This window comes from Suillus fuscotomentosus (genome assembly GCF_016647785.1).
Source record: "Suillus fuscotomentosus strain FC203 chromosome Unknown F5891scaffold_1, whole genome shotgun sequence".
Taxonomy (NCBI): Eukaryota; Fungi; Basidiomycota; class Agaricomycetes; order Boletales; family Suillaceae; genus Suillus; species Suillus fuscotomentosus.
In genome coordinates, this window is record NW_024539513.1 from 1777916 (window position 1) to 1803104 (window position 25189).

The following is a 25189-nucleotide window of genomic DNA, read 5'->3' on the forward strand; positions in this document are numbered from 1 at the left end:
CAGAGCTTTCATAATCTTACTTTGAATACCATTAGTGTACTGTATATATAATGTGGTGTGCAAAAATAGTAAGACAAGCCAGCAGCAGTGGTGTGACAGAGGAACAAATCAACTAAACCTGGCCCTGTAAGGCCCAGGAATATGTTGTCAACATCAAAGAGACCTTCAAGAGCATAAGAATCTGTTCGGACAGCGAATTTTCGCAAAATTCAAAATTCAAATTTGCTTTGTCATGTTCCCAAGCTATCCAATGTGACCTGCATGACGGACTCTATCGATAACCTATAATGCCAGTTACTCGAGGGACACGCACCTCCTCCTGTACCACACCTCTCTGCTGTAGAACTCGTGGAAAGAGAGCCAGGGAAATCATACCTGAGACCAAGGAGCACACTATTTGGTCTTTAAATGATGAGTCATGGCTCATCCAGCACATCTCCACACACCGCACCAAAGGTGGAGAAGGCCTCAACTTCGACAAGACATTCTGGGCTGCCACTTCTGCTGCGATGGCTGCCGATCAGTCAATGCAAGGCTGTGTCAAGACCTCAGAGGCATGCCAATCAAAATGGTCTCAAGTAAGATCTTAGATCATGTGCAATTGTACTTACTGATGAGCCTTCAGATTCACAGGACTTTCAATGTTGTCGACAGGCTAGCAAATTATTCCAGGATCGATTTCAGTCTGGAGCATAGTGCTAACATCACGGAGGCATCTGAGTCTGTCTGGACAGACCTAGTGAAGGTATTTCATCATTGTTATGGCAACTTATGCACTGATATATTTTTGAGTTTAGAGTATCCCTCAAGCAAAGCAGTACAAGAACAAAGGCTGGCCACATTATGATACCTTAAAGGACATTTTGCCATCAAAGGAAAGAGGGGATATTGTGCACCATGCTACCATGTGGCCTGCAGCGGCAGTCAGTCACCAAGGCGGCAGTACCACCCCCATGACTAGTATAGCTACCCTGCCAAACTACATAAGTACCAGTTCTAGTGAATTTGGAATCGCTGACTTGGAGTCTGGCAGAACTCGGAGAGAGCACTCAACACTACCGAGCATGCCAACCCAAACATCCCACTGGTGCCAGACACACCAATCTCTCCAATCATATTTGATCCTGCACGCCAACCACCCTTGTTCGCTGGTACAAATATTCTGGAGTCCTCCACCACTAGCATGTCCTCTACGCCCACCACCTCAAGGGCACTGGGCAAACATAGAGCTGCTAACGGTGATGATAGCCCAAGGATCATCGGCCGCCCTCCTGACTGCATGAAAACTGGTGTGAGCAGCACATCAGTTTCATCAAAATTGATGAAATTGCAGCGCCACAGTGGCATCTCTTTTCCAGAGGTGTTTGACCACATGAGCACTAAAATTCACGGTCTTAGGTCAGCCTTCAACAGTGCGACAAGTGCAATGCAAGAATGCACCCCGCACATGCAAGAACACATGACGCATGTTGTTGCTCACTCAGTGGATCCTATCCCGGTATGCAAGCAAAGGGCAATCATGTGTGTGCAGCAGGAGGAGGGTCTGACTGATTCGGAGATGGTAGTGGCTATGACACACATTCAAAGTGATGTTGTGATCGCTGATACGTACCTTTCCATTCAGAAGGATGAGCTCTGGAAGTTGTTCTTATCACAGTACTTCAATTAGTTTATGTTTACACGTCTCTTTCAAACTTTATTACTTGTCAATGTATCAGTGTGAAGACCGCTTGTTTGCAGAATAGACTTTGCATGAAAATGATGTAGCTTTGAGTCACTGAATGGGACTGCATGTGCTTCTATACTGTGTAGCTACCGGAACAAAAACTGAATAAGTACTAGTACCGGACTACAAAACTTCTTGGATAATTGGAAAACCTCTGCACTGTCATTCTCTGTTATAATCATCCCATATCTGATACGCAATTGTATCATGCCATGTCTGCACTTGAACACGTTGTAGAAACTACAATACAGAGAGGAACAAATGAGGCTCCAGACTGTATCTATAAATGTTTGTAAGGTCGCGCTTTGCCTAGTCTGCGTTACTTGACAAGACAAGTGCGTTCGACCCTAAAGGGGAAGCAAGTGGAGCGAAGATCTAGTGGTATGCGCTGAAGCGAAGCGTGAGAAAGCGCAGGTGTGCGCAAGGCACGGGAACACGCGCGCGTATTAGCGCGAAGCGCGGGAAAGCGCATGCGCGCGTGCAGAAATGGTAGAGAGACTAAGCTTAAGTGATAATATAATACAAGCTAAGTGAAGAGAGGTGCAAAGTGTAGACAAATAGATCTCTACTATGTTCTGCTAACTAGTAAGTGACTGGTAGGAAAAGTAAGTTGTAAAAATGTAAAGTTAGTTGAAAAGTAAGTAATAGTATGTACTGCTGGCGCTTATATAGCGCGCCTAAGCGCGGTCATGCGGAGCCGAAGCGCTACCGAGTAGGTATGTAAGATATATATGGGTGAGAGTCCATGATAAAAATAAAGATGGAACAATATGCAGATGAGAGAAATAGAAATATACGCACTAGAGAACATGGTGGACAGTGGATGGATGCATCTGGATGGCTGGCGCTATAGGGCGCTCAAGCATGGGAACGCGTGTGCGCGTATACATCGTGAAGCGCAGGAATGGTGCGCGCATGGCGCGGGAAAGTTGTGCCTTGTATAGGGATAGCTGCGGGTAGCGCACAGAGTGACACTACAAGTTCATGCTATGTACTCCTTGGTGGAAACTGCCATATCACGCCATGAGAGGCATGATTCTCTACAACGTGCTTCTTTGTCAGGAGGACCTTCAGCAAGCAAACCAGTGTCATGTGCTCCTGAATCGAGATCGAGGTCGCTGTAGAAACAACAATACTGCTAGGAACAAATGATGCTCCTGACAGTATCTATAAATGTTGAAAGGTCACGCGTTGCCTAGTCTGCGTTACTTGAGGAGACAAGTGCGTTCGACCCTAAAGGGGAAGTGAGTACAGCAAAGATCTAGAGGTACGCGCAGAAATGCGAAGCACGAGAAAGCGCAGGTGCGCACAAGGTACGAAGGCGTGAGAATGCGCGCGCGTATTAGCGCGAAGCGCGGGAAAGGCACGCGCGCGAGGCGCGAAATAAGAAAGACTAAACTTAAGTGATGATATGATACAAGATAAGAGAAGAGTGATGCAAATGAATAGAGATCTACTATGACTTTCTAGGTATTAAGTAGGTAAGTAAAGATGGGTGAAAAAGTGTAGTAAAAAGTAAGTGAGTAATAGTATGTACTGCTGGCGCTTATATAGCGCGCCTAAGCGCAGTCATGCGGAGCTGAAGCGCTACCGAGTAGGTATGTAAAAATATATATATGTGAGAGTCCATGATAAAAATAAAGATGGAATAATATGCAATGAGAGAAATAGAAATATACGCACTAGAGAACATGGTGGACAGTGGATGGATGCATCTGGATGGCTGGCGCTAAAGGGCGCGCAAGCACGGGAAAGCGCGCGCGCGTATACATCGCGAAGCGCGGGAATGGTGCGCGCATGGCGCGCGTTGCGTGGGAAAGCTGCGCATCATATAGGAATCACTGTGGATAGTACACAGAGTGATGCTATGAGTTCGTGCTATGTACTTCTTAGTGAAAACTACCATATCACACCATGAGAGGCATGATTCTCTACATTGCAATAGTCTTGTAAGTCATTTGGATCATGAACACGGATGACATTGTGCACAAAGCACAATGCTGGAGGGATATGTGCCTGCACTTCCATCGCATAGTTGGGTGGAAGGAGGAGGATCTTGAAGTGGCTTTTGAGGACGCCGAATATGCACTTGATGACGTTGCGAAGCATAGCGTGTCGTAAGTTGAAGAGCTCTTTGTGGTTACAGGGCCTTTAAAACAAAGTAAGTACACAGTAGATAACCTTTAGCATGACATACACTAAATTCGCCCGGCCCCATTCAGCCAAATAGTAGCATATTCCATGATATGGGACCAGAAGCTCATTGCAGGATGCAAATCCAGCATCGGCAAGGTAGTATTTTCCCGGAGGGATCCTGAGATCTGTCATGCGAGCAGCATGATAAACACGCGCATCTGCTGCTGATCCCTCCCAACCACTTAGCATGTAGAAAAAAAACATATTGAACGAGCACGCGGCAAGACAATTCTGCATCAAAGTGCCTTTACAATTGCGAGCTCCATGACACTGCTCAGCCGATGGGTGACACGTTATATGTGTGCCGTCAATAGTGCCGATGGTGTCAGTGAAGTACAGATAGAACTTGGGGTTTTGAGAGACTTCAGGGGGTATCGGGTTTGTGGCATCAGGTAACTGAACGTATGTGGTATAGATAGGGGGGCATGAGAACGCAGTGAGAATGTGTTTGAAGTACCTTTGCAGACTTTCAGCAACAAGCACATGTAGTATGATAGGAATGAATGACATACTTTGATATTGTGTCATTAGAGCGCTGAAAGTGCTCACCAAGGTGGCGAACAGAAAGACCTGTGACGCATCCATAGAGAAAGATGGCCAATTGCTCCTCAAGGGTGACATGCTTTGAGTTTCGACATCCCACAGTATGAAGTAGATTTAACAGAACATAGAAAATATGCCGGCATACACCAAGTTCACATTGAATGCAGTCTGGTGCCCAGCAAGAAGTTCATTGACCCATACAATTCCCAACAGAGCTGAGGTGTGATACAGTATCTTCTCAAGGTGGGCCTTTGAATATGTTTCAAAGGCCTGATTAGCTGCGTCAACAACGATCATGGAGACTGCTCAAGCTGCAGGATAGAACAACCCCTCCAGCACATCCAACTCATCATCATCTTCCTCCATATTGACATCTATTAACTTCAATGTGTCACCTGAATCAGATTCTGCATCATCCATGTCCATTGGGTCTTGATCAGGGTTGCAGTGCATTCTGCTGGATGGTGTACAACGACTTTATCGATACCTGTTATCAGCATGATGTGACAGATGCTTGTAATATGATAAAGCAATTTTGAATTTTGAATTTTGCGAAAATTCGCTGTCCGAACAGACTCTAAAATCGCACCCGCCAAAGACAAGCAAAGTTTGTACCGACAAAGTCGGCGCATCCCGAGTCCCGTATTATAATTGACCACCAGAAGCAAATGGGGTTGAAGCAGTAGAATCAATCTCCATCTTTGAACTGGTATTGGAGATTGCGATAGTAGACAAAGATCCAACCTCCAATGCAAATTGTATTAATTGCTGCCTGGCGGTGAATTAGCTCTCCGTAGTCAAGACAGGATTTGGAACTCACTGCTTGTGCTGCTTCAGCATCTCGAGCATTGCAACTACACTGTCCTGCTCCTCCACTAAGAGGTCACCTCCTGCAAGTGTGCTTGCATAATCTTTCGCCTGAGTAAGTGCATGTCTGAAATCATTCGTCTACTAGGACGCTGATCAAACTACTCCATGATATGGCCGTAGGAAAGGACATACCGCATGCAGCAGTGCTTGTTTGGCTACAGGAGTTGCAGTCCCTTCTGCTTTTTGGGTGAGCTCAAGCACCATAGCGAGCTTGGGTAACAATCCGTCGAAAAGTATAGTTGGTAATGAAGTCCATTCCGGTGTACTTGCCATGTTCCAACATTCGAAGGACAGAGTCTGAACGACGCCTATTAATTAACCCAAATTGCTTATGTCATCCATCAATGGTACTGCGGCAAAGCTTGCCTTTCAGTCATTTCGTCACTCCATGTCATCGCAAAGCAATCTAGATGTGAGTGGCGTCCCAGATCTTCTGGATCTGCATATTTCTAACAGATTTCAAGAAAGCCATAGAGCTTGTCAAGGGTGCTATCGAGGATGATGAAAAGCAGAACTATCTTGAAGCGTACAAGCAGTACATGAATTCACTCGACTACTTCATGCTGGCTCAGAAGTGTATGTCCACTTCCGCAAAATCTGCAGTCTGCACTCAGTATACATCCAAATGTAGACGAGAAGAATGAAAAAGCCAAGCTACTCGTCAGGGCAAAGATCGAGGAGTATCTTGCACGTGCAGAGACCTTGAAGAAGCATTTACAGAGAGATGAGAAGAAGTCGCGTAAAGCCGTCAGCGTTGATGGTTCTGCTAATGGCACTGGGGGCAAGGGCTCCACTGACAGTCCCGATGACGACAAAGACCCTGAGCTCAAGAAGCTACGCGCAGGTCTTTCAAACGCCATTCTAGCAGAGAAACCGAATGTGAAGTGGGATGATGTTGCTGGTTTGGAAGGAGCGAAAGCATCCCTCAAAGAAGCTGTTATTCTTCCTATCAAATTTCCCCATCTCTTCACTGGAAAACGGACACCATGGCGAGGCATCCTACTATATGGCCCGCCGGGAACGGGCAAGTCCTACCTTGCGAAAGCTGTTGCTACAGAAGCCAAAAGTACATTCTTCAGCGTCAGCTCAAGTGACTTGGTCAGCAAATGGCAGGGCGATTCAGAACGGTTGGTGCTTGGCGCTAGGTTATGTTCAGCTCGCCTCACAAATTCCCTTTAGGCTGGTAAAGAACTTGTTTGAAATGGCTCGCGAACAAAAACCTGCAATTATCTTCATCGACGAAGTCGACTCTCTAGCCGGAACACGAAACGAATCTGAGTCTGAAGGCTCGCGGCGGATCAAGACTGAGTTCTTGGTGCAAATGAATGGCGTTGGCCATGATGACACTGGCGTTCTCGTTCTCGGAGCAACTAACATCCCTTGGCAACTTGATCCTGCAATCAAACGTCGTTTCGAGAAACGAATATATATTCCACTTCCTGGCCCGGACGCACGGAAAAGAATGTTTGAAATCCACGTTGGCAGTACGCCATGCGAGCTAGAGCCAAAGGACTATCGTCTTTTGGCCGATCGAACAGAAGGGTATGATCTTCTAGCCTAATCTTAGTGAAGTAATCCACCCAACTACTACCTAGGTATTCTGGCTCGGATATATCCATCGTAGTTCGCGATGCTCTTATGCAACCAGTTCGCAAAGTCATATCGGCGACACATTTCAAACCTATACCACCTTCTTCGTCGTCAGGGAAGGCTAAGTGGACACCATGCTCGCCCGGGGATTCAAACGCCGTCGAAAAGACTTGGTCGGATATTGATTCCGATGAGCTTGTAGAACCACCACTGAGACTAGCAGATTTCATTAAGAGCTTAGACAACGTACGACCAACGGTCACCGAGGTGGATATCAAACGACATGATGATTGGACGAAGGAGAGCGGTATGTTGACGACAAATTAGATCCAATCCAATTCTTTATTGACTTTTGGCTTTCTAGGCAACGACGGGGCATAATTCTTGATCTTACCCTACCTCATTACTGCATACCACAATACCGTACTGTTCTATGACATATTCTATATTGCAAAGGAGTCCTTGTGCCGTTCGACAATAGTAGGTGACATAAGACATCGATTCCATGGCCAAGTAAGTACTACAAGAAGCTATGGTAAGCAGGTGCGCAGACAGTGACAGATGTAATAGCAGAAAAAAGAGAATTGGATACTACGACAGAAGGCGTATTGTTCTGTGTATTATGCTTCAAGAATACAGGCGGCGCTGTGTTCCAAGAGGGCTGATATTAGGTTACAACATACAAGGTGTTGGCACACGCGACATGCCCCCGCAAGAACGCCTCATGATGATATGATCTGCGCTTGCTGCATCGCATGCACATGCACGTGCGTGGGTTTTGCTACAGCATGACAAACTTCTATACCCTGCACCCATGAATGCGCCACGATGTCCTCTATCGGAGAACGTAGTTTCGGGTCTGGCTCAAGCATCCTCCGGATTAAACTGCGGCACGCCCGTGGGCTCAGGTTGTTGATAGTCGGTGGGAAAACGACATCCTTGTCTTTATCCTTGTCTTTGTGGGGAACTGCACAGGCTGCGACATACGCCGCATAGAGCGTGTCGGACATTTGAGCAGCACGCCAGGGCATCTCTTGGAAGTGAAGGCAATAATACACAATACCGCACGCCCATATGTCAACTAAACGGGCGTCGTATGCTATTTTAAGTCAAATTAAAGAAATTATTGTCTACGCAGTTAGGCAACTGGATTAAAGAGGGTTGTATGTGGCTTACGTTTGCCTAAAAATTGCTCTGGGGCAATGTACGGCTCGCTACCGCAAAGCCCCGTCGACATGTGAATTGTCGCTTCCCATGGCAGGCGGTATACAGTCGATGCGCCATAGTCGCCGATCTATAAAAGCATAAGAAGACAATAACACACGATGCATGGTTCACCCACCTTCAGATGGCCCTTGGTGTCGAAAAAGAGATTCTCCGGTTTGATATCACGATGTGCGACGCCTTGACTGTGGAGATACGAAACACCCGAAAGCATCTGCTTGAAGCAGCATTCGACTTCACTGGGCGACATACCACCCTTCTTGATTGCAGCGTAGAGATCTCCACCAGGGCAAAATTCCATAACCTCGCACCAATGTTGGTTCTCGTCCTGAACGAGATCCACTGTCTCAACTATGTTGATATGGTGCAGCGTGGAGGAAATACAAAACTCTGCAGTGAGTTTCTTGACGTACTCCTTTTCTGATTCATTCTTTCGTCTTTTGCGGAACTCCTTGATATAAAAGACGTGATGAGCACCAGCCACCAAAGGCTGCGATGGGTAAAGACGGCATGTCTGCTTACCTTGACAGCGTACAGCTTCTCTTCACTTCTATCCCATTTGTGGGCTAGGCGGACGACAGAAGTGGCCCCCTTGCCAATAGCAACCTTTTGGCAAACACCGTACTTCTGCGTTAAACTGGCTGTACTCTCACCACCAACCGATTTTCGATCCACGTCGGAATCTGACTTCTTGCTGCTAGTTGAGCGGGCAGAAGACTTGCGTGAGAGTTTAGGTGCAGACGCAGTGATGAGATCTTTGAGAGTGAATTTCTGTCCACTGTCCGAGTGAGCGTTGGATGGTGCCCTCGAGCGGCTGGTAGGTGGTTTCTCTGACGGCAGAGGTTTGCCCTTCTGAGGAGTCTTTGACGTATTCGGTACGGTTAGTCTGTTGCCTGAGACACCGCCCGACATACTAGGAGCCCGGCTTACAGCCTGACTTGGAGGACGGGTTGAAGGAGCACTCCAATTCTCGCTCTCCGATGGTGAGGGCGAATCTGTTACGGAGGGCGTTGCCGAGCGTGGGGTTCCACCCTTGACTACCTTGGGCGGTTGCATATGCGAAGTCGAGTGGTACGTGGTACCGTTGACGAAAGAATTGGGATGGGGGTAAGTGTGTAGAGTAGTGCCATCAAGCGGGGGCTTGTCTGAGCCATCAGGGCCTTCGCCCTCGCTCTGAGCGGTATCTGCTGAGTCAAGAACCAGCATTGATGTGAAAGAAGACAAGTGGGGTAGAAACGGCGAGATAAACGTGGGGGTTACCAGAGGCTACTAGTCTCCGTTGCTGACCTAATAGCGAATCGTATTCGTTAGAGGACCAATCGCAGATGAAAGGAAGGAGAGGTGTGGTAAGGTCGTGCCCTACAGAGACAGCATGCTAACTTGAAACAGTTGAAAAAAGTTTGATGGTGATGGTGATGGTGATGATCAATTATAATCGAAATCTGTCGTGGGATGAACGGGAAGAACCCAGCCGTTGACGGTGACCTGCCTATGGCAAGGCGAGAAATGGCAATTAAACCCTCTCGTAAAAGATGTTTGTAAGCCCTGGACCAGGGCTTTTAGCTGCCAAAGATCAAATCAAGTTATAGTTCCGTCAACGTTGACAATATTAGCGATGACCAGATATTGGAGGGGTAAAAATGTGATGAAAAAGGGTGATACGCTTGGAAGATCCGTCTTGAACGCGTTTGACGATGGCTGAGTAAGCAACAGCGACGACCACCCACGCTCAACAAGCCAATTGAGGTCAGAACGTCAGCGCTTCAACTCAATTGTCAACGTAAAAGTCAGCTTGTCATTCTTATTCCCATGCATTTCCACGAACCTGGCGCTAGTCTAGCTGTTAATGCTATTCGTCAATATATTTTGGTTTGCACGGGTTTTGCCAACATTGTTACTCTTGGTTCATGATATCTGGACCGGGAGTGATCTGAACCCGGCCAGCTACAACTATCATATTCCGGATCCTGGTCTGTCTTGGAGTGTATGGTTGAGATCCGATTCGAAGCTAATCACTAGCAAGTACCATCAGAGCTGGTCAGAACCGAACCTGTTGGAACGTGGTGTACGTATCATTTTGACTTGAGGTGCACTGGATTCTATACTTATCACCGTGCGTGAACGTAGCTTCCATATGTTATTAAACGTTATATTAATGCAGTATGCATCTACCAGATTCCGGGTTCCAACCGGCTTCCACTACTACATAAAATCCATTCATCATATTGTGACTTTACATCGATCAAGACCATGTTATTCATTTGTTACACTACTTAGCAGCTACTCAAGGAACAGTTATGGCGGGCTTTGTGAGGACCCTGATGATCCCTAATGCCTAATGCCCTAAGGGTCTGCCCAGATCTAATTTTAGGAGTGGACAGTTTTAGGGCGGGACTCACCTGTAGACATAGTTGGACGATGGGGAAACCTGCCCCTTTTATAATATTGCCCCAGCCTCGCTAATGATGCATACTGCTAGCAGTTAATTACCTTTCATCATGTCTATTTCTCTACTAGTTGTCGTGGACGGGCCTTGATTGCGTCCAATATCTTCCGGGAGGGCAGTTCAGGAACAAGCCTCGAGGTTGGAGTCCTTAACTTGGAACTTCGGGTTTTTTCATGACAAATCCATGAAGCTACCGCTGATTGCAGGGTGATGTCATTGCGCGCTCGAGAAGCTTGCAAGCTTGCAGCTTGATCTGTGGCATGGAAGTTGGTTATAATGGCAATGCGAGTCATACTCGTCAACAATTTTTGTCTTTTGATGCAAAGTTGAAAGATATTCTGCCACCTGGGCTAATTCTGATGCTATTTTGACGGATCTGTAATAATTGTTTCTATAAGCTATAGTACTAGATTACACTTGGCCGATAACGATTCTGACATGAAGAAAGTACTTGTTGTATGTCGGAGGACGGTGAACTGGGAAAGGTCTCCTAGCCAAGTCCCAGGCTCCTTCCCACCGGGGAAGGAGCCTGGCCAAGTCCCCGGGTTGGAAGCAGCCACGTGGACAGGCCAGGACTGATAGTAGCCACGGGAACGTCCGATAGATATGTATAGTTGAACTTAATAAGGTTCAGTGGCTTTATTACGTAACATCACGGCTGGGCTTGTGAATCTAAGTTACAGCTGTCCTCATCGACAATCCTCAAGATCAAGGTGAGAAACGCTGCCGGTCCAAGTTCTGCTCAAATTTATTTCTCTTTGCACCCAGACGCCGCTATGGTCAACCTTCGTTCTCAAAAGCGACTCGCCGCAGCCGTCGCCGGTGTTGGCAAGCGCAAAATCTGGCTCGACCCCGCTGAGCAAGCTGAGATCGGGAATGCCAACTCCCGCTCGCACGTTAAGAAACTCATCAAAGATGGCCGTGTCATCATAAAGCCCACTGTTATTCACTCCCGTGCCCGCACCCGTGACCTTCTTGCCGCCAAGCGCAAGGGTCGTCACACTGGTCCGGGTAAAAGAAAGGGTACTGCTGAGGCTCGTCTTCCCACCAAGGTGCAGTGGATGCGGAGACAGCGGGTTTTGAGACGGTTGTTGAGGAAGTACAGAGAAGCAGGCAAGATCGACAAGCACCTGTGAGTGTGTTGTGTTCCCTCCATATCCTGATCTCGTGTTCTCACGTGGACGGCGTTACAAGATATCACTCCTTGTACCAAAAATCGAAGGGTAACGTCTTCAAGAACAAGCGCGTTCTCATGGAGTACATTCACAAAGCTAAAGCTGAGAAGAACCGTACCAAGGTCCTCAGCGACCAGATGGAGGCTCGCCGTGGGAAGAACAAGGTTAGTTTCCACGTCCTCAAAATTGCATTTGGCACCAACATTTTTAGGCCACTCGCGACCGTCGTGCCAAAAGACTGGCGGAGAAGCGGCAAGCAATTCTTGCGGTGGAGCACGAGGCAGCTGTTCAGGAGTAAAATGGTTCATGTATATTTACGATTTCATTCCGACTTGCTTGACGCTGCACCCTATAGCACTTATGCTATGTTCACATGCCTCTACGATCGCTCACATACTTCACCATGCATTCTATTTCTCCTCATTTTCCCCATCATAAACATGATGAATACGTGCAATGTTCCCTGAGGTCAGATATTGCACCTGATTGACAAGTTGGCATTGAAAATAAAATGTTTGAGCGCACAACCCGCCTTTATGGTGGACAGAAGTGAATCATGTCAACATGACATGGGCAGGATCCAAACACATCCTCTTTACATTCCTCTCGTTGGCCACGGCCTCCACCATCTCCCTTGTGATCCCCACCACACCGTCCAATGTGCTCCCTAAAAGCCCACATTCATTCAATGCAAATGCAGCATCCTCGATGCGTAGATTCGTGGCTGATGCGATCTCTGCAAGGGTGGACCGCACAACGACGTGCGAGGTTGCGCTGCCATCAGGATTAGAGATTGTCAGCACCGTGCGCATTGCTGCAATTGTGTCTAGATTCACATACAGATATGTTGAGTACTGGACGGAATCACATATAGACACAAGTAGACACCCACCATCCAGCCCGTTTGGCGATGAGAATGTAGAATTTGAATCAGGTGTTTCTCCATCCCATCCTTTCGCCCGCTTTTTTCGTGAATTAGCATCCTCAGAGGGAGGAGGCAGCACACCAGTTAGGTCGGGTAGTCGCCCTGAAGACGTAATCGTGGGTCGATCTGGTGGGAGAACTGACAAAAGTCGTCTACACAAAAATGATGAGGATAGTGCATAAGCGAAGAGTTGACAAGTACCTGAAGAAGCGAATGAGCGTAGCCACCCAGTATGTGAGGTAGCTTCTCAAGCCCAAATCTGAAAGGGGTCGTTCAGGTGTACCGATTTTACCAGCGCGGCGGGATACTTCATAACCTGCATAATGTGAGCCGCAGAATTTTGACGGTTTATGAGGCTTGCTCGCACGTACTGAATTCGATCATGAGCATTCCATAGCCCTTGCGCTGATATGGAGGGAGAACGATGATACACGCAAGATTATAGTCATCGTAAGATATTTTTTCCTGCAGGCGGAATAAGCATTCGGGACTCGATGTATACTCGTGGCAAACGAGATACCTTCGAAAAGAATCCAAGAACATGATCTCGTTGTGAATCTGCGTCTGTAAGGATATAGAACAAGACTGGTTCATGTGTTAGTGGGAGCCATTAAGTTGTTCTCGGCTTAAACGCACAGTTGTCACAATCAAAGAACAAAGTTTTGACGTCGATGAACAATTTTCCAAAGAGCGAGAGATTTTGGCAGTAGAGCTGAAGGTCTTGGTAAGTATTCGAGCGAGGGCAGCAATATGTAGAGACCTTGTCCTTGGCGCCGTCGACCTCCCAAATTATGTGCGCACCTCGCTGATAAACCTTTCGTCCTGGTGGATGCCTTCTGTCGCATTGTTTCTTAAGCAAGATATACCTATAAGTTAGCCATAAACACAACAAGATCAGGACGTACTACATGCATTTCCCATGCTGCACCCTCAGCCATGTACTTGAAACAGCGATCACAGACCCATAATATGCTCTTTTCAGCAGATAGGTGTGAGCGAGTAAGCCCGCCGGCCAAGAGGTCAGAGGTGCGCCCGTGTGATCGAACAGTCGCTCTGTTGACACCAGGGATCTTGGACGTCGAAGCTGAACCTCCAGGTAGTCCAGTGCTATCCTCGAGCTCTGAGTCTGTGAGTGGATAAGGTGAGAAATACCTACAACATGATGTGAGTGAGAAGAAGTTTATTATGATACGTGCTACGCACCAGGTCTTGATCCGCCACTGTCCAAAATTGACCTTGTCAAAATTTCTTTGCGCAGTGATCTGTTTATGGTGTTTGATGTCGAACTCTTCCTCGGTCATGAGGGGATCGGGCCGCGTTTCTGGCTCTGTAGGCGTAGGTGAAGGGGTGTCCCTCCTCCTTTTGCGCGCGGATTCGTTAGCAGGTTTGAGGCTAGCACCTGGAATCCATTCGTCTAGGCGTTTGTCAAACCCATCATAGTGGACATACACCTGTCCGTCCGGGCGACGTTGAAGGATGTCCACAAGTTCTGAAACACGTTGTTTGCCTCAGTAGTCAAAGTTGTTGACAGAAAGATGTAGAACGCACGATCTGCACCATTCTTGTTAACAATATAGCTTGTGTTCTGCGATCGTGCGGATGTGCTAGTTGATTCTGTCATCAAATTGGGCGAGGGTGTGCAAGGTTGAAGTAGTAAAGTAGCATATGCTAGCAGCTACAGGCGCTCCGGCTCTGCGAGTCAACCTATTATGTCGTGATTCATTTCACCAACCTTGCAAGTTTGCGACCAATTTCAACCAGCTATTATACGTACATCTTGCCATTAGGAGCTGCTAAGCGACTTGTCTATATGCCCATTAGTTAGTTGCTCCGAGTCAGCACACACTCAGGAGACCCTAGCTGATTTCTACCAGTACTCATTTCAAAGTTATCGCACGGCACGCTCCAAATTTCGATCGGAAGATTCCAGACCCACGTACGCTTGCACTGGCATTCGCCGTACGGGTATCAGCTGTCTCATGTCACTACAGCTTCTATAGGCACAAAGTCACGAGTACATCTGTGCGGGTATCCACTGTCAACTTGGATGGGCCTGATAATCCTTTCTTCTTTACACACAAACCTCATCTTTCTCGCCTCCACGACGCTCTATCAAGAAATTGTTGTTATTCGGTTGACCAACGCAGAGTCGTTTTTGGAGCACACCTAGCTGCTACACAGCGACCTGATACAACTGAATAGAAATGACGCCTCAAGTTCAACATGACGGAGCTAGTATCGTAAATATCATGTCACTCTTTGTCACTCTCCTCTGTGCTTCTCACGTCTATGCATCCTGCACGTACTCGTGAGTTACTCCCCCAAAAATTCTTTTTATTTCTTGTCTCAGATAAAATCTAGGGCGGATTCGAATGACTGTACTCCATTCCCCACGTCGACTATCGTCGGTCTTGCTATTGGCGGAAGTAAGTATGATTTTTTAGAATATTTGGTATTAACTCAACTGCAGCAGTTATTCTCTTGGCCATTGTTATTTTTGGCAGGATTCTTCGCCGGCGAAGACTCCAACGTGTTGCACAGGCAACCTTCCTATATGGAACACCCAGTAACAGCTATGGCAGGCCACAATCAAATGTATATCATCCATACCCCACTCAATCACAATGTCCTCCTGGGCTACAGTCATCAAGACCTATCCCCGGTCAAATGAATTCGTTGAACCGAAATGGAATGCCCGTAGCACCCTCATTTCCACAACTATCCAAGCCATCTCCAACGGCACATTCTGCACGCATGCGATCTCCAACCATGCCTTCTCCAACCCACTACTCAAATTATTCAAACCAGACCGCACACATTTCACCTCCCTCTTCCCCAAATTCAGCCCGTTTACCACCCCCTGGGTTTCCCCTCTCTCCTTCTCCCCCTTCGACACATTCACGAGTCTCTGCTGATACATCTACTGTCCAAGCACCGTCCATTAGGGTCACTTCAGCACACACTCCTCCCGTCAGGCACTCATCACCTCCTGAGAATGTGGAGATGCGTACGTTGACCGTGCAGACGGAAGTCGCGAATGATGAACCTCCACCAGCTTACACCCCGATTTAACAGTATGCATCATCTTAGGATTTCGTACGAGATACCCGATTTTATTCAGGAGCTTATCACAACTTCATGGAAAGGGTGCGATTGTCCAATTGATCTTTCTGTATTCTCTCATTGTTTCTCGACAACTTGATATTGCTTCACTACGCTCACCCGCTAGAGCTTACTTGTCTTTGGAGTCTAGGCATATCTGTTACATACGATAGGTCATGAAATTTTGAGACTTCAAAGCTTCAGGCTTAGGCTTAAGGAGCAAGGCAGTCAGTTGTCTATGTAACCACTAATTTCCTCGAGACATCCATCTTGAGGAAACGACCAAGAATCTTGCTTTCATTTTGTATACCTTCGGGAAACTAGCTACGAGGCGTCCTGCATGTTGACATGTATTCATAAGAAACCGGCATTTCCAATTCCAATTCACACACTTAATGCTCATTGGAAGTTCGGTACTTGGCACTTGCACATCACCATGCCTGCTATCGACACACAGCCAGCTCCAATTTCTTCTCCCGCTCGCAGTACATCGAAGTCCATCACTTCTCAATACTCTCAACTAGCCCCAAGGCTCGCTGTCGAATCTTTCGACCTCTCACCCTTTTCAGTACTAAAATGATTGCTTTCCGCAGTCTGAGTTGCACGCTAACTACCTTTGACGTAGGAGTCATTCACTGGTCTTCTTGACGACGATATTGCAACATCCCTGTTGTTTCCGGACCCTCCGGAAACTCAGAAACAAGCGGGCATGGTCTCGGACCTGAGTTATGACGTCGAGGTTCATCATCTCCTTTGGGTATCAGAATCGCTCTGACACCTAAACTCTAGTTTAAGGATATTGTTGATCTCGCTCCTCGTTTTAGGGATGGAGAAATTGAGGTGCAGTGTCTCTTATGCCGATGAGCGTCCGAGGTACTGATGATCGATGTTCTTTGTAGGAGGTGATGGTCATTTCACCGAAACCAAGACTCATCCATTCCTCCAGGCAAGGCGTGAAGGCCGGTGATGTGGGTTTTGTGAACATTGATTTAAGTCTACGCTCAGACATAGCCATGCAGTTCCGACTACTCTACACACTGTTCAAAGATTCCATCTCATCGACGCATCTATGCCGAAAACGTGACGACCTCAAATTCTATGCTATACGAATTTTGAACAAGGAGCGCCTTCAAATTCGTAGTCCTCATGATCACATCCAACTTCAAATGGAAATTTGCCAGGAAATTCGCGAACTGCGGTCTTCTTTCCTCTCGCCATTCATCTGGATCCACGAGGATGGCCTTGAAATTCATTCCATCGCGGTATACTTTACTTTTACTCTTGCGCTCCAGGTGCCAACAGTTTGAACCAGGAGTTTTACCCTAATGGTAGTCTCCAGGATTTGCTCGACCGCGACACGAGCCTCAGCGAAAGCCACGCCCTGCGCATAGCTTGCGAAATAGTAAGCCAATCCAAGTGACGCAATTAAATATGCTTACCTGCAATAGGTAGAGGCGCTGGACACGCTTCATACTGCTGGCATAATTCATCGCGATCTGGCACCATGTAATATCATGTTCGACACGTCAGAACATGTGGTTATTACGGGGTTTGGTCAAGCATGCAGACCTGATTCAGCAGCCTCTTTCCCGTTGCCTGATACTGGTTTGTATTGTGCTCCTGAACTCATCCTAGGGTGGGCGCATGATTTTAGTGTTGACTGTTGGAGCTTTGGCCTGCTGATATACATGATGCTTTTCGGATCTGTGAGTTTACCGCATCAATTTCTCCATTTATTTACGCGTTTTAGCACCCATACGTTGCCGACAACGACAATGACAATGCTGCCATTCTGCAAACCAAGGTCCTTCACTGCCCGCTGATAATTCCCCAGACAGTGTCAGTATCATGGGCAGCGCAAGATCTTTTGGTCAAAGTGAGTTTTCCGATTATGTTAACGCGCGCGCTGGCTGATGCACAGTATCTGTGTTAGTGTTTGGAGCGCAATGCAGCCCTTCGCTTGGACATCAAACAGATTAGGGCGCATACATACTTCTGCACTGTGTGAGTTTTACAACTCTGGGCGCTACCGCATTGTCGAAACTTGACGTAGGCATTGGAACAACGTGACCAACAGGGTTGGCAAGGGTTTGGATACAAATTTGCGAGTGCTTGCCTGCTAAACTGACATTCACTGTAGCACCCCTCGGATACGATGATGAGAATCCTGATGTCAACATACGACATTCTGAAGATAATATGACTGTTTCAGATGCAAAGAAAGTGGCGGTCCTTACAGAAGATGAACCTCTGACCTTGGCCGAAGAAAGAATCGTGGATTCATTCACCCCCGTGCCACAACGAATAGCAAAACCCAAAACTGGATCTCTCAACGCGCAAAAAGATGTTATTCTCAAAACACAAAGACGTATCTCTTCACAAAGCACTCGCCTAGAAATTGTACCTGAAGCTTCTGACGAAGAGGAATCCCTGGACGTAGGTCAAGTGGAGTCGAGCGCGCAAGATTATGTACGACGTTTCAGGCAGCGCTCTGCAGTCATGGACCTAGGACACACTCCAGCAGGTCCATTATCATTGTGGGATGCTCTTGATTTGGAGATCAACTCCGTTTCCTCGCACTACTCTAACCGGAGCACAACCAGTCGTGAGGAGCCACCAGAGAACTTTGGTACACTGCGAAAAAGTCGGTCGGTAACCTTTCAAGATCGTGCTCGGTCCACCCTATCTATCGCAAGCACTGTCCCTTCCACCAAATTGCATGCCCAAAATAAGCTTCGCAAGAGGATGCGTTCTGCAAGCACCCCTACACTTGGGTCTCCTCACCTTGATCCTTTGCTCAAGAAACTTCCCCTTGGCGTCAAACAGATTGGCTACGGCATCGGTTTCAGTCCCCCTATGGAACCCCTTTCTTCTCGCTCGAAATCGGTTTATCGATCCGCTATCCGCGCATGTCAAAAGCTGGCGCCAGTCATACGTCGCAAAATCTCTAGAAAGACTTTATCTAAACGCAAGACATCCTCGCCGACAGACTCAAGTAGTGCCCATGACGCGACTGTAGTAATGCGTGGGCTCTATGGGCAAACCTGGACACTTGGTCTGGAGTCCCTGCCACCTTCTGCGGCTACAGACACACTCTCGGCCACAACCAACGACTCGGAAGGCCCAGTGACACCAGAGACTCCGTTCTTTGCCCAGACAGTGGGAATAGTGCACCATGAGTTATCCACCCTTCGTTTGGTACCGTCCTCGGGTCTTCAGTCTTTTTTATGATTCTTTTTCCAGCCTCACAATCACGCCGCATTTTATTGATATCGATGTTCCGCTCAATTTTGTCCTTTGATCAGCTCCCTTATCCAATCGCAGGACTTTGTCATAAAATGGATGTCTTAACACTCGCCTGTGCATTATTGTTGTTGTAATATGCATGTAATTCTTTGGGCTTTTTGTACATGACAGTGTTAGATCCAATAAGTGGAACGTAGACAGCAAGAACTCTCCGCTCCTTTTCGGGAATTACCCGGCGGCAAGTTGCAAGAAAAGAAATTCGGGAAATGTGCTCGACCAGCGTTTACTTTGACAACGGTTAACAGTATCATGCATGCAGGTCAATGACTAACTGTGGACTTCTTTCAGGCAGCCACCAAAGGGGTGACAATAGGTGCTATCGCGACCAATGGAGAAAGTGACTCGCCATTGGTGGTGCTCGGTAGTGATCAGTCCTTTTAGAACAATGGTTCAATTGTAAGCTACGCCATCGCCAACCCATTGTATTTCGTCAAAGCTAAAAGGACTTAGCAGTGGACCATTTCTCTGGCATGGAAATGCGAAGTTACCACACAATCCACACCGGCTGGGTATATATGAAGAGTCTGAGTTGGTTTTGCAGAGACAACTTGGTATACAGGCATTCACGATAACTTCAAGGCAGTCCTCCAATTTCTAATTTCCCTGACTCACCTCAGATATGTACACAACCCCCAAGAAGGATCCTCGCAGTATCATGGGGACCGACCGGAGGCCAAACCCACTACGCTATGTAAATCTCAAGGAGTGGGACGATGGTGCATACGGTGATATATCATTCCAAGAATCCCAACCGGATACCCTCGAGGAGCCATGGCCATATAGATTCCAGGTACCATTGTATTTCTGAAACAACTCCTTTGTTCCTTTAATGACCTGATTACCAGAGTGGCGACAGCGTGTGGATTCACTCCACAGGTTATGACTGGTATCAAGGGAAAATTTCTGGCCTGCCTAAGGCTGCCCAGACGAAGATGGTGAATCTCTTGATACAATTGTCGGACTGCCCCATTGATTTGTTTTGTGACTGGCAGGGTGATGGACTTTTTTGGCCTGTCACCTATAATCGTAATAAGCGCAGATATGCAGCACCTCTCAATGGCGAATTGAAGCCTGATACTCCGCCTATAAGGAAGATGTTGGAGGAGGCGGGCATTTTGTAGTAAGGGGCTAGCACCTACTCAAGGACTCGATGATTCTACACCGTATCAGTAGTATTTATGTTCTATGTACATATATGATGACCGGCATTGCATTGTAATCTATTTATCGACACTGTAGTATTTTGTTGTTCTTCCTTCAAAGAGTCGTTCTCGGCTCTGTATTCAGTAACCAGTTGGAGTTGTGACGTGCGTGACTGAAATCTGTAAGTATTCTACTCAAAGCGCGTTGTGTGGCTCCTGTCTGCCAGCTTCCACCACATTAAGATCTTGATCCACGACTTCAACACACGGCCACCATGACGAAGACGTATCTTATGAACAGCCTGATTGAGAAAGTTAGTACCTTAAAGTTTACTCACTGGAATCAACTGAGTTCTTTGCAATCTCGTGTACTATAGATGCAATCTCCGGACCAGGACTTTCGGTGCGTGAGCTTTCCCAAACATACATCTTCGTGTTTTTTGAAGTACTCGATAGATTTATGGGTCTGAACGATCTGATGAGCGAGATCAAACAAGATCCAGCCAGCTTCATCGGAGACGAGCCTACCGAGACAAAGGTCCTCAAACAGGTTCTTTCCTTAGTAGAAGACAGGATTTCGGAAGTCAAGAATCAGGCTGTCAAGTGGTACGGCCCACATCTAACCTGTCTCATTCTTGGGACTTATAACTTCTATGTTTTCCTGTGCATTTAGTCTAGGTCAATTGATCAAGATCATCCGCGAAACGCAGATGGAACTCGTGGTTGATAGCTTAATCAACTTCTCAGTAGGAAAGGACGATGAACTGCGTGATATCTCTGGCTTGGGTAGGTCATCGAGATCGTTAACACATCTCATATCCTAATAACAAATATACAGCATTGAAAACGATTACTTCCGAGTTGCCACTGGAAGGCAAAATTACTCCCAGAGCATGCGCAAAGCTCGCACCAAAGCTTCTACAGCAAGTTTCGAATGTGAGTTGTTTCTTTCAATATCGGTCCTGCTCTTGACATGGCCACTTGTAGACGGAAACCCCACCGGAGACTTTGATCGAGACATTATCAACGCTATCTATACTCATCACTCGTTTCCCTGCTCACGTATCTGATCCAGCCCTGACGCCGCACCCTCTGCCTGCCATAGCTCCGCTTCTTTCACACTCTCGTCCTGCTGTACGCAAACGTGCTATTCTGACGCTCTCACAATATGTCCCTGTAGCTCCTACTGCACTCGTCAACGATCTATTGCAGAACCACATTCTCCCATTCCTTGCACCTGACGCTAACCTCGAAAAACAGCGCACGACTGTGCATCTGGTTGCTGCTATCATACGGCAGGCACCGCAGCAGCTGACATCAGTGTACAATGACATCATACCTGGAGTCATCAAAGCCGTCCAGAGGGACGATGATGAACTTCGTGAAGGTTGTCTTCAGGTTCGCCAATATTTCTTCCACATCAACACTGTCATGCCAATCACTCATGTTCGATCAGGCTCTTGAGACGTTACTCTTGAGGTCTCCGACAGAAGCGGCACCGTTCCTAAGCTCGATAGTACAGATAGGAAGCCAGTTCATCAAATATGACCCAGTGAGTTATGAATTCATAACTTTGTATGGTTAGATCCCATCTGTCCACAGAACTATGCTGGACCGGATGACGGTGAGGACGAAGAGATGGCAGATGCAGATGATGACGACGACGATGCCGATATTGATGAGTGAGACATGATTTGTTTTATTTTCTTATTTTGCTCACAATGCACATATAGGTACTCTGACGATGAAGACACATCGTACAAGATCCGGCGTGCTTCTACCAAACTTCTAGCTGGTGTGATCACTACTCGCCCCGAGCTTCTGACCTCACTGTACAAAGAGGTGTCGCCTGTGCTAATATCGAGGTTTGGTGACAGGGAGAAAACTGTTCGGCTCGAAGTGTGGGCAACTTATGGTGTTCTACTGAACCAGACTAGCATGTACGGCGGCCTGCCACAATCTCAAGAGAATGATTCCGCCATTAGGAAGAGGAAAAGAGACAGCGAAGAGAGAATGGATGTCGAGGAAACGCCACATACCCTTCTGCGCTCACAGGTTTCTTCATTATCCAAGGCCTTGCTCCAGCAACTCAAGTCCCCGAAGACTCCACCACCGACGCTTCAAGCAGGCTTCCAGCTTCTGTACGCTTTGCTTGGCGTTCTTCCTGGTTGTCTTTCCAACCAAATTATACCCATTGCCGCGATCTCTCAATCTGTATTGATTCAGTCGCCAGCGACCTCAACTTCGGCCCTCCACCTTACATGTCTCTCCTTCATCGCATTGTATTTCGCGACGCATGCTCCCGGGACATTTTCTATGTCACTTCCTACTCTGACACCTGTTCTTTTGAAGTCAGCTGGAGAGAAACACCCTCGAGTTGCTTCAGAAGCCTTCCGTGTCTTTTCTGCTTTACTCAATGCCACGAGGCCCGTAAAGAATGGCGAATGGGCAGAGCGTTTGTATGACCAAGCTTTTCAGCGTCTCAGCATTCACGACACGGACGCCGAGGTTCGCGGATGCGCTGAGGACTGTATTGCAGACCTATGGATTTGCGCTCCTGATGTCATCAAACCGAAAGGCGGCAAGGAATGGCAAGCCATATGTCGGACCACGGGTAATACAGGAGGAGCTGTTAGAGTGGTCACGAAAGTTGCGAGGGACGTGGAAATGAGTGATGACTGGGTGAACTGTTGCGTTGAATGGATCATGGGTCTACTAAAGAAAAGTGAGAGGGGAGGAAAACCAGAGATATTTATCGCCCTCGATACTCTTTTAAAAAGGTCAGTTCATCTCCTGGAGATCTGGAAGCAACCTCATTTTGTCCAGATATTCATCTGGCGTTCCCACCGATCTGCCACCTACTTTGGTCCCCCAGATCAAACCATACATATCGACAACAGACATTTCCTTACTGTCTCATGCATTGACTATCATTACAGTGTTACTCGAGTTATCTCCGATTGCGACTTTCCCTGAAGTTGAGCGTGAGCTCCTTGGTGATATCTATCAGATTGCACATTCGCCTCTTGTCTCAGGAGCTGCTCTCGATTCACTTCTGATGTTCTTCTCTTTGTTGGTGCAGGCTGATAGCCAAATTGCAACCCACGTTGTTCCTAGCTTGGCGACATCAGCGGAAAAGGCCAACAAGTCAGACGCCAATTTAGCCAATGTCGCTAAATGCATTGGCCAAGTTGTCCAGAGCGCTCAGGGAGTGGCAGCAGGAACAATCGCGGTCTATTCCAAGTATATGAAGGTCAGCCCATATACAGTATATTAGCGCATTTCTAACATTGCGCTGCTTCTAGAAATCTTCAAAGTCAAAATCCGCCACTTCGGTTGTGGTGTTAAGTCTGCTAATTGTTGGAGAGCTTGGCCGTTTCATGTGTGTCATATTCTCACTATGTGCGTTCTATCGATAACCCCGTCGCAGTGATATGTCGAAGCAACAAGATACGTTTAGTAGTACCATCGAACATTTCGCAGCAGAAGAAGAGGAGATTCGTGCTGCTGCCGCATTCGCTGCTGGTAAGTGAATTATACACATTGACTGAGTATATGAATTGACGTACCTAGGAAATATTGCTATCGGAAATCTTCATCAATTCTTGCCTGCAATCCTCAGGATTGCAGAGAGTGATCCGCATAAGAAGCTGTTGTCGCTGCATGCATTGAAGGAGGTCTGAAATTTAGTCTTTGTGACAATTTGTTTTCTGAGAGTCAGTCTAGGTCGTCACGCATTGCTCGCATGGACAGCTCGAAGGTGTTGCAGAGCAGCTCTGGGCACCCCTTTTTCAATACTCGGAGGATGCGGAGGACAGTACACGCAATGTTGCCGCTGCCTGTCTGGGCAAACTTACTACAACACATCCCACACGATATCTCCCACAACTTCACTCTCGCATCCATGACGAGAACCCTGCAGCGCGCGCCACTGTCGTATCTGCTATCCGTCATACGCTTGCGGAGTCGTCGCCATCATATGACGAGCTTTTGGCATCGCTCATCATGGACTTCTTGGATTTAATACACGATAAAGATTTGGTGTGCTGGTTGTTTTAATAAATTTGAATTTCCTGATACAAATTCCTCAGAATGTCCGTCGTCTTGCGTTGTCCGCTCTCAACTCTGCGGCAAGAACGAAGCCCCACCTCATACGTGATCACCTTCCAACTCTACTGCCGAGCCTCTATGCGGAGATGAAAGTGAATCCCGATCTCATTCGTACGGTCCAAATGGGGCCCTGGACACACAAAGTCGATGACGGACTCGACGCGCGCAAGACCGCATGGGAGACACTGTACACCCTTGTAAGCTTTTGCCATACACGTGCCCTCCCCTCACTCATACACTCCTAGCTCGATACCTGCCTCGCCAAACTTGACCTATCGATCTTCCTCTCGCACTTGCTTGCAGCCATCAGCGATCCGTCGGACGAGATCAAAGTGATTGGGCACATGCTCCTCGCGCGGCTGTCAGCATCTCCGACAACGTCCATTGCACTTGCGCAGCGCCTCGACGAACTTACGCCCTGTCTTGAATCGACGATGCGCGGCACAGCTGTCACTAAAGACACGGTGAAACAGGACATCGAACGCGCGGCGGAGCTACGGAGAAGCACGATGCGCGCTGTCGCTGCCCTCAGCAAAATCGATAGTGCGGGTAGCGCGCCCAAGTTCGATGCCTTTGTGGAGGAATCACGAAAGAATGAGCAATGGGGCCTGGAATTCAGGGAGTTACTTGGACACTGAAGGATTTCACTATGCAGGCAGTGTAGGCTATATCTGTTTTCCAATGCTCTCGTAGGCAAAGCGCAAACCGTTCTTGTGATTAGGATATCTGTTACGTCTCCAAGTCCGTGATGTGGTTAGTTACTTCTACATACCAGTACTTACAATCCTGCGTCTAGAGCGGCCTTTGTTGCATCAAAATCACCCAATAAAAATG

The 25189-nt window shown here is 47.4% G+C and overlaps 12 protein-coding genes across 12 annotated transcripts; 9 read left to right on the plus strand and 3 right to left on the minus strand.

The window, feature by feature from the left end:
- Positions 1 to 287: 287 nt before the first annotated feature.
- Positions 288 to 1669, plus strand: F5891DRAFT_1180214 (uncharacterized protein; the record flags this gene model as incomplete). Its single annotated transcript, XM_041365889.1, has 6 exons — positions 288 to 578; positions 626 to 745; positions 798 to 923; positions 1034 to 1291; positions 1334 to 1498; positions 1532 to 1669. The coding sequence occupies 6 exons, from the start codon at positions 288 to 290 to the stop codon at positions 1667 to 1669; spliced, it is 1098 nt and encodes a 365-aa protein (XP_041234249.1).
- Positions 1670 to 4748: 3079 nt separating this feature from the next.
- On the minus strand, positions 4749 to 5616 carry F5891DRAFT_994384 (uncharacterized protein). The gene is made up of 3 exons (XM_041378295.1): positions 5468 to 5616; positions 5286 to 5413; positions 4749 to 5237 (listed from the first exon to the last, which is right to left on the minus strand). Exons 1-3 carry the CDS (start codon positions 5606 to 5608, stop codon positions 5111 to 5113), a joined length of 396 nt encoding a protein of 131 aa, XP_041234250.1. The 5' UTR covers positions 5609 to 5616; the 3' UTR covers positions 4749 to 5110.
- On the plus strand, positions 5606 to 7405 carry F5891DRAFT_994387 (P-loop containing nucleoside triphosphate hydrolase protein). The gene is made up of 6 exons (XM_041378296.1): positions 5606 to 5747; positions 5800 to 5911; positions 5967 to 6462; positions 6515 to 6877; positions 6931 to 7232; positions 7290 to 7405. The coding sequence occupies exons 1-6, from the start codon at positions 5667 to 5669 to the stop codon at positions 7304 to 7306; spliced, it is 1371 nt and encodes a 456-aa protein (XP_041234251.1). The 5' UTR covers positions 5606 to 5666; the 3' UTR covers positions 7307 to 7405.
- Positions 7406 to 7647: 242 nt separating this feature from the next.
- F5891DRAFT_974022 (Pkinase-domain-containing protein) lies at positions 7648 to 9355 on the minus strand (the record flags this gene model as incomplete). The annotated part of the gene is made up of 4 exons (XM_041376407.1): positions 7648 to 8024; positions 8102 to 8219; positions 8268 to 8639; positions 8672 to 9355. The coding sequence occupies 4 exons, from the start codon at positions 9353 to 9355 to the stop codon at positions 7648 to 7650; spliced, it is 1551 nt and encodes a 516-aa protein (XP_041234252.1).
- Positions 9356 to 9928: 573 nt separating this feature from the next.
- Positions 9929 to 10817, plus strand: F5891DRAFT_994393 (uncharacterized protein). Its single transcript, XM_041378297.1, has 2 exons — positions 9929 to 10119; positions 10182 to 10817. The coding sequence occupies exons 1-2, from the start codon at positions 9996 to 9998 to the stop codon at positions 10268 to 10270; spliced, it is 213 nt and encodes a 70-aa protein (XP_041234253.1). The 5' UTR covers positions 9929 to 9995; the 3' UTR covers positions 10271 to 10817.
- Positions 10818 to 11260: 443 nt separating this feature from the next.
- On the plus strand, positions 11261 to 12297 carry F5891DRAFT_994395 (60S ribosomal protein L19). Its single transcript, XM_041378298.1, has 4 exons — positions 11261 to 11308; positions 11364 to 11727; positions 11790 to 11934; positions 11982 to 12297. Exons 2-4 carry the CDS (start codon positions 11372 to 11374, stop codon positions 12066 to 12068), a joined length of 588 nt encoding a protein of 195 aa, XP_041234254.1. The 5' UTR covers positions 11261 to 11308; positions 11364 to 11371; the 3' UTR covers positions 12069 to 12297.
- A 27-nt stretch (positions 12298 to 12324) lies between these two features.
- F5891DRAFT_1180220 (acyl-CoA N-acyltransferase) lies at positions 12325 to 14316 on the minus strand (the record flags this gene model as incomplete). Its single annotated transcript, XM_041365890.1, has 9 exons — positions 12325 to 12596; positions 12663 to 12847; positions 12897 to 13011; positions 13067 to 13160; positions 13216 to 13280; positions 13332 to 13545; positions 13601 to 13847; positions 13899 to 14184; positions 14244 to 14316. The coding sequence occupies 9 exons, from the start codon at positions 14314 to 14316 to the stop codon at positions 12325 to 12327; spliced, it is 1551 nt and encodes a 516-aa protein (XP_041234255.1).
- A 628-nt stretch (positions 14317 to 14944) lies between these two features.
- Positions 14945 to 15767, plus strand: F5891DRAFT_1180221 (uncharacterized protein; the record flags this gene model as incomplete). The annotated part of the gene is made up of 3 exons (XM_041365891.1): positions 14945 to 15003; positions 15057 to 15121; positions 15169 to 15767. The coding sequence occupies 3 exons, from the start codon at positions 14945 to 14947 to the stop codon at positions 15765 to 15767; spliced, it is 723 nt and encodes a 240-aa protein (XP_041234256.1).
- Positions 15768 to 16810: 1043 nt separating this feature from the next.
- Positions 16811 to 17805, plus strand: F5891DRAFT_937752 (kinase-like domain-containing protein; the record flags this gene model as incomplete). Its single annotated transcript, XM_041374124.1, has 5 exons — positions 16811 to 17059; positions 17110 to 17199; positions 17246 to 17503; positions 17548 to 17673; positions 17731 to 17805. 5 exons carry the CDS (start codon positions 16811 to 16813, stop codon positions 17803 to 17805), a joined length of 798 nt encoding a protein of 265 aa, XP_041234257.1.
- A 45-nt stretch (positions 17806 to 17850) lies between these two features.
- Positions 17851 to 19220, plus strand: F5891DRAFT_23388 (uncharacterized protein). Its single transcript, XM_041371027.1, has one exon. It carries the CDS (start codon positions 17997 to 17999, stop codon positions 19026 to 19028), a length of 1032 nt encoding a protein of 343 aa, XP_041234258.1. The 5' UTR covers positions 17851 to 17996; the 3' UTR covers positions 19029 to 19220.
- Positions 19221 to 19297: 77 nt separating this feature from the next.
- Positions 19298 to 20385, plus strand: F5891DRAFT_994423 (uncharacterized protein). The gene is made up of 5 exons (XM_041378299.1): positions 19298 to 19499; positions 19554 to 19612; positions 19663 to 19893; positions 19949 to 20038; positions 20096 to 20385. The coding sequence occupies exons 3-5, from the start codon at positions 19723 to 19725 to the stop codon at positions 20222 to 20224; spliced, it is 390 nt and encodes a 129-aa protein (XP_041234259.1). The 5' UTR covers positions 19298 to 19499; positions 19554 to 19612; positions 19663 to 19722; the 3' UTR covers positions 20225 to 20385.
- Positions 20374 to 25174, plus strand: F5891DRAFT_994426 (armadillo-type protein). Its single transcript, XM_041378300.1, has 17 exons — positions 20374 to 20559; positions 20623 to 20648; positions 20702 to 20851; positions 20919 to 21031; positions 21084 to 21181; positions 21233 to 21643; positions 21702 to 21797; positions 21848 to 21927; positions 21979 to 23025; positions 23072 to 23498; positions 23551 to 23627; positions 23676 to 23770; positions 23819 to 23922; positions 23972 to 24286; positions 24337 to 24552; positions 24601 to 25096; positions 25152 to 25174. The coding sequence occupies exons 1-16, from the start codon at positions 20521 to 20523 to the stop codon at positions 24991 to 24993; spliced, it is 3687 nt and encodes a 1228-aa protein (XP_041234260.1). The 5' UTR covers positions 20374 to 20520; the 3' UTR covers positions 24994 to 25096; positions 25152 to 25174.
- Positions 25175 to 25189: the final 15 nt, after the last annotated feature.

Excerpts from the sequence above, each read along its gene's own strand:
- F5891DRAFT_994384 (XM_041378295.1), bottom strand. The coding sequence starts at position 5,608 with ATGGCAAGTACACCGGAATGGACTTCATTACCAACTATACTTTTCGAC. Across the intron at positions 5,414-5,467 it reads AACAAGCACTGCTGCATGCG|ACGAATGATTTCAGACATGC; the intron begins GTATGTCCTTTC and ends GCGTCCTAGTAG. Across the intron at positions 5,238-5,285 it reads ATGCTGAAGCAGCACAAGCA|GCAGCAATTAATACAATTTG; the intron begins GTGAGTTCCAAA and ends ATTCACCGCCAG.
- F5891DRAFT_994387 (XM_041378296.1), top strand. The coding sequence starts at position 5,667 with ATGTCATCCATCAATGGTACTGCGGCAAAGCTTGCCTTTCAGTCATTT. Across the intron at positions 6,463-6,514 it reads TGGCAGGGCGATTCAGAACG|GCTGGTAAAGAACTTGTTTG; the intron begins GTTGGTGCTTGG and ends AATTCCCTTTAG. Across the intron at positions 6,878-6,930 it reads TTGGCCGATCGAACAGAAGG|GTATTCTGGCTCGGATATAT; the intron begins GTATGATCTTCT and ends ACTACTACCTAG.
- F5891DRAFT_994393 (XM_041378297.1), top strand. The coding sequence starts at position 9,996 with ATGCTATTCGTCAATATATTTTGGTTTGCACGGGTTTTGCCAACATTG. Across the intron at positions 10,120-10,181 it reads CTATCATATTCCGGATCCTG|AGCTGGTCAGAACCGAACCT; the intron begins GTCTGTCTTGGA and ends AAGTACCATCAG.
- F5891DRAFT_994395 (XM_041378298.1), top strand. The coding sequence starts at position 11,372 with ATGGTCAACCTTCGTTCTCAAAAGCGACTCGCCGCAGCCGTCGCCGGT. Across the intron at positions 11,728-11,789 it reads GGCAAGATCGACAAGCACCT|ATATCACTCCTTGTACCAAA; the intron begins GTGAGTGTGTTG and ends CGGCGTTACAAG. Across the intron at positions 11,935-11,981 it reads CTCGCCGTGGGAAGAACAAG|GCCACTCGCGACCGTCGTGC; the intron begins GTTAGTTTCCAC and ends CAACATTTTTAG.
- F5891DRAFT_23388 (XM_041371027.1), top strand. The coding sequence starts at position 17,997 with ATGACTGTTTCAGATGCAAAGAAAGTGGCGGTCCTTACAGAAGATGAA.
- F5891DRAFT_994423 (XM_041378299.1), top strand. The coding sequence starts at position 19,723 with ATGTACACAACCCCCAAGAAGGATCCTCGCAGTATCATGGGGACCGAC. Across the intron at positions 19,894-19,948 it reads CATGGCCATATAGATTCCAG|AGTGGCGACAGCGTGTGGAT; the intron begins GTACCATTGTAT and ends CCTGATTACCAG. Across the intron at positions 20,039-20,095 it reads AGGCTGCCCAGACGAAGATG|GGTGATGGACTTTTTTGGCC; the intron begins GTGAATCTCTTG and ends TGTGACTGGCAG.
- F5891DRAFT_994426 (XM_041378300.1), top strand. The coding sequence starts at position 20,521 with ATGACGAAGACGTATCTTATGAACAGCCTGATTGAGAAA. Across the intron at positions 21,032-21,083 it reads GCGTGATATCTCTGGCTTGG|CATTGAAAACGATTACTTCC; the intron begins GTAGGTCATCGA and ends ACAAATATACAG. Across the intron at positions 23,923-23,971 it reads CGCTGCATGCATTGAAGGAG|GTCGTCACGCATTGCTCGCA; the intron begins GTCTGAAATTTA and ends GAGTCAGTCTAG.